We start from the raw sequence: 15701 nt of genomic DNA on the forward strand, positions 1-15701 counted from the left end.
CTTCACGAAGGCCTAGGCAAAGCTGAAAACTAACTCAGTAACATTCAAGAGTCCGTATTTTAGAAGTTCAGTCCAAAATGGTTTATTAGTATTTTTACAAAATCCAAAACATCCAAATACTACTTTAACAGTCATGTCACAAACAGCTTCTGTAATTTACTGACGTGATTTCCCTGAATCAAATGTGAAACAATGGAAACAAATCACAGTATGCAAAATGAAACTAGCACGCTGTAAAGAAGTATCTTAGTTTTTCAGTATTTTAATCATAAATATAATTTTTAATTTTCCAAGTGACAAAGCCAATGTCCTGCATATATAGAGAGAACAAAGTTTCGGTAAACGAACCAAATTTTCATGCTGGTTGAATAAGGGCTAAGTATAAATTTTTAAATTCATTCCGAGCAATCTATTCCCAAGTAATTTAGTACAGTAACTTATGTGGATTAATGAGCTGAAAGAAAAATTAAAAGCAAAATGTTTCCTCGGATTACATCGTTAAAAGGTACTAAAGGGCATTCTATTGAATATTTGTATGTTGGCCACATCATCATTTTCCAATCAGCACGTAGTCTCTGAAAGGGTCTGCATATACAAAAGACCCCAGAAGATACTTACAGCCTAAGTATACAGAGAATCTTAACTTACTTTGTATAAGCTTAAAATGCAAACCAAAGTCCTATGAAAGAGGAGAGAACTGGGTTATGAAGGAGGCAATTACAGAAACACTTTTCTCAGTTTTTGAAAAATTATTAGGTTCTACACAAATAAAATGTCACCAGAAGCCCGTTGAAAAGATAACACTGTAGGTGGCATGCCACTGTATTAAAAATGCTTTCTACCTGGCATCTAGTCTTCTCTGTACCGTGTCTAAGTTCGTTATTTCAAGATCTCTCAAAATATCCCATTTCCAGAAAATGAATAGTCGAGGTTGTTATACATCTATTCATTCAAATATTCAACAAATACTCATGAAGTACCTAGTATAATACTAGATGCTAAAATATATATTGATGAATAAATAACACAGCCAAGGTTCCTCCTATAATGGAACTTATATTTTAAAGGGCTATAATTATAGGTAGAGACAAGTGCTTTAAGAAAATAAAACACGGCGCTTATGGCATAAAACTCTTCGGAGTGGAAACAGTGGCTTCTTCAGATAGGTGGTCAGGAAAATCTCTGAAGAAATTTGACAACTGATCTGAATCATATGACAGAGCCAACGTACGAAGTTACTGGGACAGAATGTATCAGACAAAGGTCCTGAGGTAGCAACCAGCTGGCCAGTGTGTCCAGGGGCAATGTAGCTGTGCAGAGAAAGCGATGGGAATGAGGAGGATGTAACACAAAACAGTGAAACTAAGAATATTAACTACTGGCACCAGAGAAATATCGTTTACTTCTAATTCTCACAACTTTGAGGGAGGTATTACTGTATTTCCATTTTTCACATCAGAAAGCTAAGACTTAAGGAATAACTTAATCTGTCCAAGTACACAGCTAGTAAGTGAAAAGGCCAGAATTTGCACACAGACCTAATTCCAAAACTTCTGTAGCTCTTTCCACTTCCACAGTGATACCTACCCTATAACAGTTTCAAATTATGGCCCTATTCAAATTATACAAAGTGTACATCTGATAAAATACTTATCAGAAGCTATTCAGGTACATTAATTAGGTTTTGTTATCACAAATTTTACAGGAACCATAGCAAGTTTTCAACTGTAGAAAAACAGAAATTAAGAGGCCAATCCTCAGAGATGGGGTTATAGCATCCAAACTGGTGGTCCAGAACTGTGGTCCATCCACAGCTGCTCCCAAAACTCAAGAGTTATGTATGTGGCATGACAAAATTCAAAAGACCAGAGTGAATTTCAACAAACTCCCCAGTGTTCTAGCTGCTATGCAGCAATCAACCTCTGCCTTCACATCTGGTATAGCAAGCTGTAACACGAAAAAGTCTGGGTCTGATACTAACATACAGTTAAAATCCTGTCCAATCAACTGCAGAGAAAAGCATTCTTCCTGTACTAACAACAGTAGTCACTCAGGGGGAAGTTCAGAGATACATCTTGTTGAAGTACGGCAGAAAGACAGATCAAATGTCAGAGGACAAACAGTGAGGATCGACAACACATCATTCTGGAAGCTGATACTCACTCATGGCTGCCCAAGCACCACGAATATCGCAGGCCCATCCTACCTGGGTCTGGGCTTTCAGAGCGGAGAAGAGCAGCCAGGTCGGCCCTCCCCAAGGGTGTGTTTTGCTGAGTTTCCTCCTGCCAGGAACTGCAGCACCTAGTTCCTTATTTGAGGGCCACTGCAGTATCTTTCATGAAACCACATCACCATAACAGTGCCAAACCTCAGAGAGTCCTACAAATTCAACCACAACTCGCTGAAATGGAGTGGGAGAGGCTAAATGTTAAAAATGGGGGCAGGGACACGAGGGGAACTACTGATTCACCTCAGAATGAACAGAAGGTTACTCTCTCTCTTAGGTGTCTGCAGAGAACTCATTGCTAGACTAGTTATGCTTTCATACACATGCAAATTCACTAGAAATTTTAGCACTGATATTCTTAGTTCCTCTCTTTCTGGTTTTGGTGGAGAGCGCTGGGGTGAGGAGCAGAGAACTGCGGCTCTGCCCTTAACGACTAGCTGGGGAGTAGTACAAAGGGAAGAGGGCGCTTAATTTGGGCAACTACCATGTATCAGCAATTTGTTATTAATTCTATGCTGTTAAATAATTAAAATTTGTATAAGGTGATGATTAGAGCACGAGCTGGAGAGTCCGACAGACTTGGTGAGATCCTTTACTCTGACTTCTGATCTTGCGCCGGTTATGTATCTCTGCAGCTCAATTTCCTCATCTGTACAGTGAGAATCCTAAGTTTCCTGTGAGATCAAATAAATGTGAATGTAAAGTGTTAGCACCGCGTTAGACCCTCCCAACGTGCTCAATAAGTTGTGACTTTATGGAATACTATAGGAGTGGTGTCATTCTAATGAACAAAAAAAAGGCAGTTTCTGAGTACGAGACATTAAAAAAAAAAAAGCACAGGAACCCTGCTTATGGGAGTAACTGACAGGCAACTACCCATGTTATCACCCTACTACTGTTCACTCCTAAAATATCCAAGAGGAAAATAGGGTTCTAACTCCCTGCTGTTTCCAGAGATACTGTTACAGTTGTGGGGTGGGGCTGACCGGGACAAAACCTGTCAGAAACTGGATGGTGTTGCAGACGTGTCATATTCATATAAAGCTGAGTAGATCATCTTATTTCCAATGACTCTCCTTTCCTAGTTCTCCAAATAAAGGGAGGTGGTAAGTTTCTAGGAACTTACACATGTTCTCATGAAATCCTAACAGACCCATGAGGTACATAGAGGTACGTGCTATCGTTTCCCATTTCACAGATGAAGAAATTGAGGCTCACAGATGGCAAACAATAGGGAGCACTCACGTTCGGCTTTGTCTTTTTAAGGCCAAATACTTAAATGCCTACTGAACATGTATGTGATTACAGAAGTTACCATCACATCAGAGAAACGACATCATCAACATAAAAAATACTGTGAAAACAAGGAGTATTCTGTAAGCATTCGCTACATAATTTAAAGTGCACATCTCCTTATATGCTTTTTACCTAGAAATTCTGCTGGCCAGTTAAAGCATAAATGTGTATTTACTATAAGAGTAAAATGCTAAAATAATTACAGATTGTGAAAACTGTTAAAGCTATGCACAGAAACAGGAGTTTCAAATGGCTAAATTAATAAATAGGTTGACAATATTAAGACTGCATTGGCTAAATAGCTTTCAGAAGAACATTTTTTCTTTTGAACCAACAAATATTTATAAAAATTTAAATGATAAAAGGAAAAATTAGATATTAGATTATATAAAAATAATTTTCATTAACTTTTTAACTATCACCCATTACGTTAAATAAACATTAAATAATTTTTAAAATTATATATATTTCATTCCATTCAGGCTATGTATCTTTTAAGAAAAAATTTCTATGTGTAAAATTTTCACATCTTGTAAGTATTAAAAGCAAAGTGTTAACACTGCCATCTCCAAATCTGAGAAAGAAAAATGGCCAAAATCATGTACAAGAACTGTGGAAGGAAATCATTCTCAATCCACATATAAATGTATGAAAAAAAGTGTTAGAAAAAGAGGTGCCCCCAAATACATTTTGTTTTTGCTAATCAAATGTTAAAACAGAAGACTTTACTAAGAATACAACACCTTATAGTTTTAGGTGTACATGGACACTAAACATTTGAACAAAATCTTAACAAAATGATTGTTTAATAATGCTAAGCAATTTCAGTACCTAAAGTTATTTAGTTCCTCTGGGAGTATCTTCTCTTCGGTAGAAGAAAACCAACTGTACCAACTACACTTTAGATGTTCATGAAGAGGTTTAAATGAGAACACACGTAAAGCACCAATGAAGCAGGCATTCGGTATTTAATAAATTTTAGTGCCCTCTCCTCTTTCTAGACTCCACTCAGTTCTACCTCATTATCTTTACTAAAACACAAAGACCTTAGCGCTCAGTAAGGAAGGAGGGTGGAGGATGCGTGGTTAGATGAGTGGATGGATAGATGCACGGATGGAAGGAAGAACCAAGGGACAGATAGATGGATGGGGCTTAGGCTAAATGAACGTAAATGTGAAAAAAAAAAAAAAATCCTGCTTTCTGGCTACTATTTTGAAGGTTAAGTTTATAAATTTATTTCATTCTTTCCCTATTGAGCAAAAGCAAACATTCTAAATTTGTTTTGCACAAGATGGGCTACTGAGGACCCACTTGTCAAGTACTTGAAGAGAACCCTAAAAGGGCAGTTGCTATGTTAACAGAACATCTTGCTCAATAGCATTCAATTCCATTGTGAAATATGTACCGTGGAATAGTTATTTGTGACCCAACCCTGAACCCAGGTTTCAAGTGCAAATGTGTCAGAAGGAGGACTTGAGAAGTGATGGACACAAACTCTTCAAGAGGGCCCAATATCACCTACTATGACAACAGACCACAAGTGAGAGCCTCGAGTCTGCCAGGCTGGATATGTGTTCTGCACATGTACCATCTCAACCCAGACAGATTGCTGGACTTTGAGCCTGAGCCAGGTTCTGCTACTTTGTAGCCTTGTGACTTTGGGCAATTTGCTCCACCTCTTGGGCCTCAGTTTCCTCAATTATAAAACATGGATAATAATACCCATTCATTAGGCTGTTCCGAGAATCAAAATGTGAAGACAGCTTGAGTATAACCAACGGTACTTTAAAACCCATATTTTGGGCAATATAAATGTCAGTTGCTGTACTGAGGATCTTGTTTTTTCCAGGAAAGGAGAGGCTAGGACTAAATGGAAACCCGACAGCCCTTTCCTAATCAAGAGCTAGTCATCCTGCAGCCCAGTTGCCTTTTCCTGAGTCTCTCTCTTTCTGTCAAATTTTTGTAGAAGGAAGAATATGGGCCTCTGAATTCCACAGATGCGTAACAACAGCTCTACCACTTTTCTGTAAAGCTTAGAGGTAGTTACTTTAGTTCTCTGAGTCTCCCTGTTTTACCTGTAAAACACAGAGAATGCCTATTTCAGACAGGTTGTCACGAGGTGGAAATGAAGCATCATCTGCATCGTTTGAACCATGATTACTAGTGTATTACAGGCATGCAATGAATAAAGCTATGTTGAACTGATACTGAAAATGAGATGAAGTTATGAGGACAAATATTTTTACACTCACTCATTGGGCAAACGAAATATTTCAGCTCTTTTATATCAGCACTCCAGTTAAAATTCTTACAAGAAATATTCTCCCCGTAAGGGTGGCAGCACTGTAAATGATTCTTTAACAATCTAGAGTTCCCTCGTCCATCAGCCCAGAGGCGTCAACAACACAGCACGCATCAGAGAGCCAAGCTAATTGGTTAAGTGTTATCTATTACACTAGGGATTAATTTCAAACTCCCATCAAGTAGAGACATCCAAACGTTGCCTGAAAATACTTCAGGATTTTGGCAAAATTTCCTTAATGGATGAAAAATTGATATAGGCCTAGAAGGAAAGGAAAATTAAAGGAAGTGCAGTAAGAGATAACATGTCAGCCACCACTGGCTCTCCACTTGCACTCTTTCATTAATTTCTCAAAGCAATGAGAGAATTGTAGAAAGTCTTCTGATTCTTCTTCCCACGTTACAAACAAGGCACTGAAGCTTAGAGAGATTAAGTGAATCACCCAAGATCATATCACTTCACAGAGGTGGACCCTGGATTCAAAACTAGCAGCCTCACTCCCAATCTCTCTACTATAACTTAGAGAACTAAATATTACAAAAAAGATACTCTAGACAGACCAATAAACTGGAAGTTGAGTTTCACTGATTAGTGTACTTTCATTTTACTGATTTTATGAGTATTTAAGAAACTCTCACAAAGAGCACTTTACAGTTTAACAGAGTATCTGCACAAATCTCAGTCGGTTCTACTACCCTGGAGGCACAGGAAGACGAGGTATATGCCCACAAGAGATGAGAAAAGTGAGCTCAGAGTGTGTAAGTGACACACAGGCTACTGAGTACAGTGGCCCAGATGTGAATTAAGCAGGTCCACCATTCTATGTCGTTTCTCTTCAAGCTGAAATAGTTATAGCTCCTGTATTTCCTCCAAGAAATAATCATAATCTGTGTGACAAATAAACTCTGATTTTTCACAATGCATACACCAGGCACTGGCTATCATTCTAAGAGGTAGATCTTATCATTTTTTTTAATTCAGATGAAGAAATTAAAGATTAGAGAGGCAAGTTACTTAATCTGTCCAAAGTAGTACAGCTAAAAATGACAGAGCCAAATGCAAACTTAGATTTGACCACTAAGTTTGTACACACAGCCACTGCCTGGAACTGCCTCTTCGTCTCAACTCTCTCCCTCCCCCCAAATAAGTGATCACAGTCCGATATTTCTTATTTGTCATGTGTGAGTGAGATATCAGACAGCATCTGGCTCTAACATCTCGTATTAGATGCAGATGACTCCACTGCAACACACATCTAATATTGTCACTTCCGAGCATTCACTAAACTATGAGTCTCAGGACTTGGTTTTCTCCTTACTCTGCTCATCATTAATTAAGGGACCTTGGGTAGGGTATTCAACTAACTCCTCTTCAAAATGGGAGAGATGACTGTGCATCTCCCTAAAAGCCAGAGCAGGACTAAGTGTTTGGGCATTCTTCTAGGGTAAGATTTCTCAGGCAATATTGGTGATATTTTATTTAAGGTCAATTTTCAAACCACAAATACAATTACAATATCAAAATAAGCCTTGGACACACAAAAGAACTTGGACACTAATCAGAATTAACACCCTCTCTTTCCACCCCACTCCCCAAAACAGGGCAAATAGCAAGGAATTAAATTTATTTTGAGAGAGGTATGAAAGGAGTTAAATAAATTAGACTTCTTAGTTAAAACTGCAATGCAAAATTATTTAATAAATGTTAATGTATATAGCCATACTTCAATTTCATATTAACTGAAAAGGAAAAAAGAAACAGGCCTATATGGAAAAAAAATAATTTAAAAAGAGACAGGGGTATAAGAACACGCAAATCTAAAGACTTTAGTAAACTATTAGAAAATCACCATAATATAGCAGAGGAATTCTTAACTTTCCACAAACCTCTTGGTGAATTTCACAAAACATACTCTACTCGGAAACATGTGTGCAAAAACGTTTGCTTGTAATTTCCAAGGATGCAGACCCCACACGGTCCATTCTTGGGCCCCTTGCTAAGAATCCTGGCAGTGGGAGGAGCTCTGGGCAGCCTCTTAGGAGATTTGGCTTCTAACTCTAGCCTTGCTACCTTGTCACCCTGATCCAGTCACTTTACCTCTCCAGATCTGTTTCCTCATCTGTTAAAGATGACCTTTCCTGACTCTTTACGGTTCTACTAATATCAGAGTGAGTGAGACAAAGGGATAAGTAAAATCACCCACTTACCTGTTTTAAATCACTAATTATGACTCAAGGCAGTTTTTCTAGGTTCTAGATCTGTAACAGCCAGATAAATCCAAGTCCAGGGCCAGATATGCAGCCAGGTGCTCACTCTCCACCTGCAGTCCTCTATTTGCAGATTTCTCAAGTTGTCTTTCCCTACTTACTCCCCTTCAAAAGGAGGTAAGTGGCTCTCCCACGTGTAACAGAGGCAGCAGTGTGGAGCAGACCAAACTCTTCTCCAAGAACAAACACACTATAGTTTCCTTAGAGCTGTGCTGTAATGCAATAAGTCTTGTGACATCCCACCAAGCACAGAATGAAGCTGCTGAAATCATTTCCCCATTTGGATGGCAATCCTTAACCAATTCTGTTTCCCAGCAAAAACCCTGAACTATAAGATTGCATTTAGAGAGGAACTGCATTCGACTTCACGACAGTTACACCGAGTTCGTTTTTTCAACTTCTGGAACAAGGCCTGTCTTCCTAAGGCCATGAGGCAAACAGCAGAGGGAATCCAATCACTGGCCAGATGGGAAGTACAAGGGACGAAACCTGCCACTCCTGGAACTGTCGCAGGAGAGCTCGGGTGTCCAAAGCTCGTGGGAGATGAAGCGCCCCTCCCACCGTCACTGTCCCCGCAGCCCATCAGAAAGCTTTCTGCAAAGAACCTGCTGCTTGGCTTGACTGGGAAGGTTATAAACTTGGCAGGTAAAGCAAAACAGTGCAGGGTGGCATTACCTGCTGAGATCTCTTCTTAGCCCTTGCAGACTAACCCTCACTTGCAGCTAAAAAGGGTAAACATAAATAAACTGCAAGTAAATTAAGTCTAACAAGCAAAATATCTGAGAACATGGGAATACTGGCTTAATTTACAAGGGTCCCTTCACAATTGCTAAAGCATATAGATCCAGTGGGGTTTGTTCCTGTTCAGATTATGTGGCAGAAAAGATGACGATGATCATAAAATAAAAAGTATATTCAATAAGAGAAAACCTATACTTGAAATTTCTGCCTTTTATAAATATTCCAATGGAAAATGTTGCCTATTATAATGCATTTATTTCTCTATTTATACAAGAAAAAAGAATTCCTCAACTGTTTTGACTAACAGCATCCCTTCAAAGGACTCTCTGTAAGCCAGAACGTCTAACTGCACCCGCAGACAGGATTTCCTACTGCGCATTTCCAGGACAACTCAGTTGCTTTTATTGCACCTCATATGCAGAGACCATTGCTCTTGATTTTATTCACAGAAATCATATTCAAGCCAAACCTCAGTGGTTCAGCATATTTTCTGCATGTAATTATTATATTACAGTGTGCATTTCTATTAAATTAACTCTTTCAAGTTTTGAAGACATACCAGGAGAAAATGCATGGCACAGGAAACCTGTCTTCTTTTGTACTGAACCGGGGTAAACTGGATACACGGTACTGGAATGCCACCCCCACCGATAAGCCTTTTTCTAAGTTTTCAACAACATCTAAGAGGAAAGAAGCACTGAAGCAGGGAAGCAGAGAGAGAAAATGGTGACGTGACTTACGTTTGTCACTCTCAGACACTGACGTGGTTAGCAGGAGAAGGCTTAAAACCTCCAGCAGGAGACGAGGCACAGAGCTGAGGTTTTCATTTGCGGCGAACCCACACCGAGACGCCAAGTGGGCAGTAGGACCAGGAATCAGGGGGTGGGGCCGGCAGTGAGAGGAGGGAACAAGGGAGAACGAGCACTTACTCGGTTAGGAGCTGGTGCAGCTTGTGGTAACCCCGCTCCAAGGCCAGGCTCACAGGGGTCGCTCCCTCCTGGTTGTGGATGCGGAGAGCTCCGCGACCACCTGGCTTCTGCAGCAGGAACCACGTCAACCTCAGCAGTCCCAGCCGCACAGCAAAATGCATCAGTGTCTCGCGGGGGCCGCCATCTGTGGACGGGAGAAAATTAAGTGAGGGGAGAATGTGGAAACAAAAAGCAAACCAACAAAAAGACAAGCCTGTTAAATACCAATGCCTCCGAGTACTTACGATCCCGAAGTTAAGTCACAACATAGAATATAAACAATTTCGTTGTGGCTAGGGAGAAACAGCTCTCAAGTAAAAACAAATGAGGATGGAAAAATTAGGAGAAGCAAAACGTGTCTCCTGTCTCCAACAGGGAACAGTCCACAAGAGTATCAAGCCATTTCTATATCCTGATTTAATGTATTGTTCAGACAACTGATGTGGGCAGATTTATAACAGTGACTCCATATACATGTCTTTTCATTAAAAAAAAAAAAGGGGGATGTAGCCTCACAACATGCGGACCCAACGGGAAGAGCAGTTGGGGCCTAGGGCTTAGATGGGTGAATCATAAAGGGTGTAATTACTTAAAAAAATAAAAAATAAAAAATAACACCCAGACAGGAGTTGGCTAGTTAAACACTAAAAACAGGTTCTTCTTGTTAAGTACACACAAGTCTTTCTATTCTCCCACATTAAGGGCAAATCAAACTGCTGGCACTGCCAGCTCTTTTTTGTTTGTTTAATGAAAGAAAGACATGCATCTCCGGGCATAATAAGAAAGGGTAATGCTAATATCCAAATTAACTTCAAAAAGAAAAACATGTTTTTGGGTTTATTTCACTTAAAGTCGGCCCCTTCTTATAGAGGAAGTCACTCTGAAAGTGGCGAAGTGAGGAAGGGCTTTGAGGTCAGACAAATCTGGGTTCAGATTTGGCATCTGCCATCCCTATGACCGGGCACGATCCGTTTAACCTCTTTGAGCTTCACGTCCTTCTCCCCTAGAGTGGGGTGCAGTAACAAACGGGTGGACAGAGGTGAAAGGCCGGCATGACAACTGGCTGCAGGAGACACTCAATAAATGCCAGGTGCCTCTCCCCGCCCCCCGCCACCTCTGTCCTTCCGGACTTCAAACTGCATTTCAGGTTCTCTAGCTACACTTTGTTCCTCAGGCGTCCTTGTGCCCAGCTGGTAATGGCGGGAGCTAAAGCCACTGCAGGACCGCGGTACACGGCCCCACAGGCTGTGCACTACTCAGCTCCAGGGAGCAGCGCTCAGAGGGAATGTGAGTGGCTCGCTGGAGCTGGGCCTGCCCAGTGCCCTCCTCCCCGCCTAGCTAACATCGCTCACTCCCCATGGGACACTTGCTCGGGTCTCTGCTCCTTCGCTGAGCATTCTCAGGCTTCTTGGATCCCAGTGTTTCCTACTACTGAAGCCCTCGATGTTTCTCTATGTGAACTGCACAAAAATGAATGCATCTTTGAACTTGTGATTTCACAGTGAACTGCACTATTTTCTAACGTCACATGTGTATCAGTCTAGTCTCCGTATTGTCAGGTAAACGTCCTTGGAAGCAAAAGCTGCCTTTCATGTTTTATTTTCCATACAGGACTACACATACAACTACAGAATTAATAGGGCATTCAGCAGACGCATTTGGCTGGAAAGAAATTGACACCCAGAAGAAATCACTGCATGGGCAGGTACAAATTTTAATAATAAACACCTTAAAGCGGGTGCCAAGGCCAGACCCAAAGGACAGAAAGACCCTCCAGAAAAGATAAAACGTCACCAGGATTTGTGCCTCCCAGCTATTCACAAGCAGTCTGACATCCTTACCAAAAATAAAACAGCCAATCAGGCACCAACCAGGAACTGTGTGATTTTTTTTAGAGACTGGTTATTTCCGGCTTACTTGGCGACACCTCCTTAAGTTAGTTTTCTCTACACTCCCACCTCTCTGATCCCGTCTTTGCTCTGAGTCAGAGTTCCAACGACAAGGTCATACACGTGTTCAAAGCTGGCACCCTAATTCCGGCACCAATGTCCTCCCTGAATCTCAATCTAAGGTCCTGAGCAGCAGTCGCCACAGCTTTTAGGTCACTTCCTTTGTGCAATCAACGGATTACAAGAAAAGTAATATATTTACTTTATTGTGAGGACCTGCTAAGTGCCATGTACTGGGCGCTAAGCAGTTTGTATGAATTGTTTTCATTCTCACAATAACCCTGTTAGGTCTCATTATCTCACTGAGCAGATGAAGACAGGTTAACAGGTTAATAACCTGACCACAGCAAGAATCAGCAAGATTTGAAAATTCTTCTGTCTTGAGCCCCAAAATCACACCTTCTCTATTACTTCACCTTGTCTGTTTTGGTAAAAATCAAGCAATAGAGCACCCGTGCAAGCAAATGCGGTTTTATAGAGCATCTTTCCATGTTTCCCTCCAATAATAAAAAAAACTTTACCCACTATACCTTACACGGCTGCTTTTATTCCTTTTGTATCAGTTTCAACTGCAGGGCTCCTACAATTTAGGATCGATCTCTGTTCTCTACTCTCCACATCTGTATTTTTTTTTTCCCCTCTCATGATCCTTTGTCTTTTTCCCCTGTATTCCTAGTTATTTAACTATGTTTTTCAGAGCACTCTGCATTTCCTATGAGTATAGCTAAGGAAAATTTCAATGAAAAGCTATTAAAACAATTCGGAAGGAGTGTAAAAACTAAAAGAGCAAATTATGTTGAAGTTCTATTAAGCAACATCAGATATACAGAACTGAGAATGGAAGTTGTTTTTGGCAGTCTTTTTAAACCTGTCTTACTGTTCTCTCTGCTCAAATTTCTCATTGTGGGGGAGGAGTCCTACCCCATCTCCCAAAGATGATTAGACATTCTTTTCATTTAGCTGTGCAATACCATGACTAAATAAGAATAAAGATTTCCTCTGCGATGTTTCTTCTCCTTGCTTTCAGAGCAAGTCTTCAATGGGCCCACTCGGTCATCGAGAGGTATGCTGACTGCTACTGTACGAGGCTCTTTCACAAGAAAAACCATCTTAATTCACTGTTTTCACTAACCACTGAGTCACTAGAGCTGAGACAACTCAGTGAGACTCGGGAAGATATCCTTACTCCACCATTCACCCTCCACCCAGATGAATCCTTCCTACTTGCATTAAAGGCAGAACTAAGTGAAAAAGTAAGTGCAGAGGCTTCTTTACGTAACTAGAGATTAAAGAACACTTGGAAGAACTAAAACACACAAAGTCCCTCTTGCTCATGTTTAAAGTGAGGCTTAACTTTAGAAATATGTTAAAGCAAAAGAAAAACGTCTCGTTATGCTTTAAAGTGCCTTTTCTTTTTGTGCTGTCCTGTTTTACCCTGTTATAAGACATGCTACCTTACCTCGTCATAGCTCATCAAAGATTTGTCTCTAAAAGGTTACTGGATATTGTTCATGGTATAGTCAAAATGAAGAGCTTGCAAACCAGCACACACTATCAGAATTCACTTTCCTCCATTTTATAGATGAAGAAAATGAGAAGTGGAGATTAAATATTGTACCCAAACTCTTGCAATGAAACCAGGATATAAATAAACTGACGCCACTAGCTATGTTCTTTCCATTTTATAATAGCAAATCTAAACCAGGAGTTTTTAACTTCACGTTCATGCCTGTGGTTCGGGGAGGCTATAATCCCTGAAAGTCTATGTAAATTTTTGCAGGGAGACACCTACATGTATTTTTTCCTGAGGAGAAATCTGAGTTATTTTCAAAGGAGTCGCTGACCTAAAATAAGTTAAAAAGCACTGCATCCAAACAATGAAGAGTGAGAGGATTAACCATAAATCCTGCATGACTCCTTTGTACAAGTATTAGGCCAGAACACCTGTAAACATCCTAGCTTTTAACAGCAAGTAGTCCTGTTATGTAATAAGGTGCCCTGTTTACCTGGATTATTATCCCAGGCAACAAGCTTGCTTCGTACCTTCTTCCTTTAAATACCTTTTGAAAAGTATTTGATGTGCGACTCAATGTAAGCAGAATGTCCTATATCCATCCCTCAACAGCAAGCAAGTGCCTCTTAACTGAAGCTACTCTGCCCTTAAAATACCCAGTGTTCCTGGTTAAAACTGCAGAACGTGAATCCAGCACTTGAAATCAAATTCCTGATCCCAGTCATCGACTTCCAAGCAGGTCTATCAAGTCCCTTGCATGCATTTCACCTTGCAAAAAATTTCTTCTGTTCTTTTAATTATTTTATGTACAATAAAATTCACTTCTGGGGGGGTGTACAGTCCTATGAGTTAGAACACAGAGATTCTTATAATCACCACCATCAAAATGCAAAACCATTCCAACACCCAAAGAATTCTCCCTTTGCTGTCTGAGCTTTCCCCACTTCTAAACCTGGCAATTCCTGATCTAGTTTCTATTCCTATAATTTTGCCCTTTTCAGAGTATCACATAAATGAAATCATCCAGTAAATACCCTTCGGAAACTGACTTCTTTTACATAGTGCAATGCATTTCAAATGAATCTAAGTTGTTTATCGTGTCAATAGTTTATTCCTTTTTCATTGCTGAGGGATGTTCCATTGTGTGGATGTACCACAGCTTGTTTATACTCACCCAGTGAGAGAGATCTGGGTTGTTCCAGTTTTTGATGATTGCAAACAAGCTGCTATAGACACACCTGTGCAAAGATTTTTTTTTTTGGAGTGAATATAAGCTTTCGTTTCTCTAGGATGAAGAACCAAAAGTGGGACTGCTGAGTCACAGAGTAAATGTGCATTTAACTTTATAAGAAATAGCCAAACTGTCTTCCCGACTGGAGATATCATTCTGTACTCCCACCAGCAATGAATGAGATGTTGTTTTGGGTCCCTGCCAGAATTTGGCATTTTTAATTTTAGCTTTTCTAATAGGTGTGTAATGGTATCTTATTGTGGTTTTTAACACCTTTCTCTAAATTTCAAATTCAATTTAGCCTCTGTTAGCACTGCATGAGTAATTTTGTACAACAGAAACTTAAGAATCACATGGAAAGTCCACAAAAATATTAAAGCTGGCCAGTTCCCTGTTAAAGACAAGGAAGCTAGAGTCCAGAGAGGGGAAGTCACATGCCTAAAGTTTTAGGCTTGTGCTTTTTCTAACACAGTTGACCCTTGAATAATGGGTTTGGGGTACCAACCACCCATGCAGTCAAAAATGTACAATAACTCATGTCAGCCCTCGGTATACAGAAAGTCGCAATCGTGGATGAGAAACATGCCTACCGGTGAACCCGTGCAGTTCAAACCTGCGCTGTTCAAGTGTCGACTGTGTTTCTTTTTAATAATGGCAGCACGAACAAATTGTCCAACCCTTGTGCCATCCTTAAATAAGACAAACAAAACCATAAAAACACCACACACCCACAAATAACTAATGCAGTCCAACTCGATACCGTCTCATGCAACCACAGTAATCGCCCCCTACCAATCCAGGTACAGCAGGGCAAGGGGTACTGAGCTCATGTGTTAGGTTTCTAAAAACGTGCCCATGCCCTGTATAATGGCCGACATTCTGATCTCTAGACGTGAGCAATGTGGAGGACTCTCGGACACTACATTAGTAAGAAAAACTTGGTTTCACAGTCTACACTTACTTTTATATTCTGCCTGGGCAGGATGGCCCTGGTAGTATGCTGACGGTCAGGCCCTGGTGGTAGGGGACAGCATTCCTGCAGCTGATCACAGGTTTCACTGTCAAATTCAGTAGATTTAAGGGAAGAAAGCTGGCAAATACCCCTTTGCCACTGTCCCATGAAGGAAGAACACGTTTGTCGATGGGGTCCCTGGCTCAGTCCCCTCTGGTTGTTTCTCCTCAGGACCTGCTACCTGCACATCGGATA

At 40.5% G+C, this 15701-nt stretch overlaps 1 protein-coding gene across 1 annotated transcript in view; it reads right to left on the bottom strand.

Moving 5' to 3' along the window:
• The window catches only part of AKAP13 (A-kinase anchoring protein 13), a 247495-nt gene that overhangs the window by 134491 nt on the left and 97303 nt on the right, over positions 1–15701 (bottom strand). The window contains exon 5 of the mRNA XM_023529007.1: positions 9763–9946. Coding sequence (XP_023384775.1) covers positions 9763–9946 — 184 coding nt within the window. The remainder of the gene's footprint in view (positions 1–9762; positions 9947–15701) is intronic.

This window comes from Pteropus vampyrus, unplaced genomic scaffold (genome assembly GCF_000151845.1).
Source record: "Pteropus vampyrus isolate Shadow unplaced genomic scaffold, Pvam_2.0 Scaffold34, whole genome shotgun sequence".
Classification (NCBI taxonomy): Eukaryota; Metazoa; Chordata; class Mammalia; order Chiroptera; family Pteropodidae; genus Pteropus; species Pteropus vampyrus.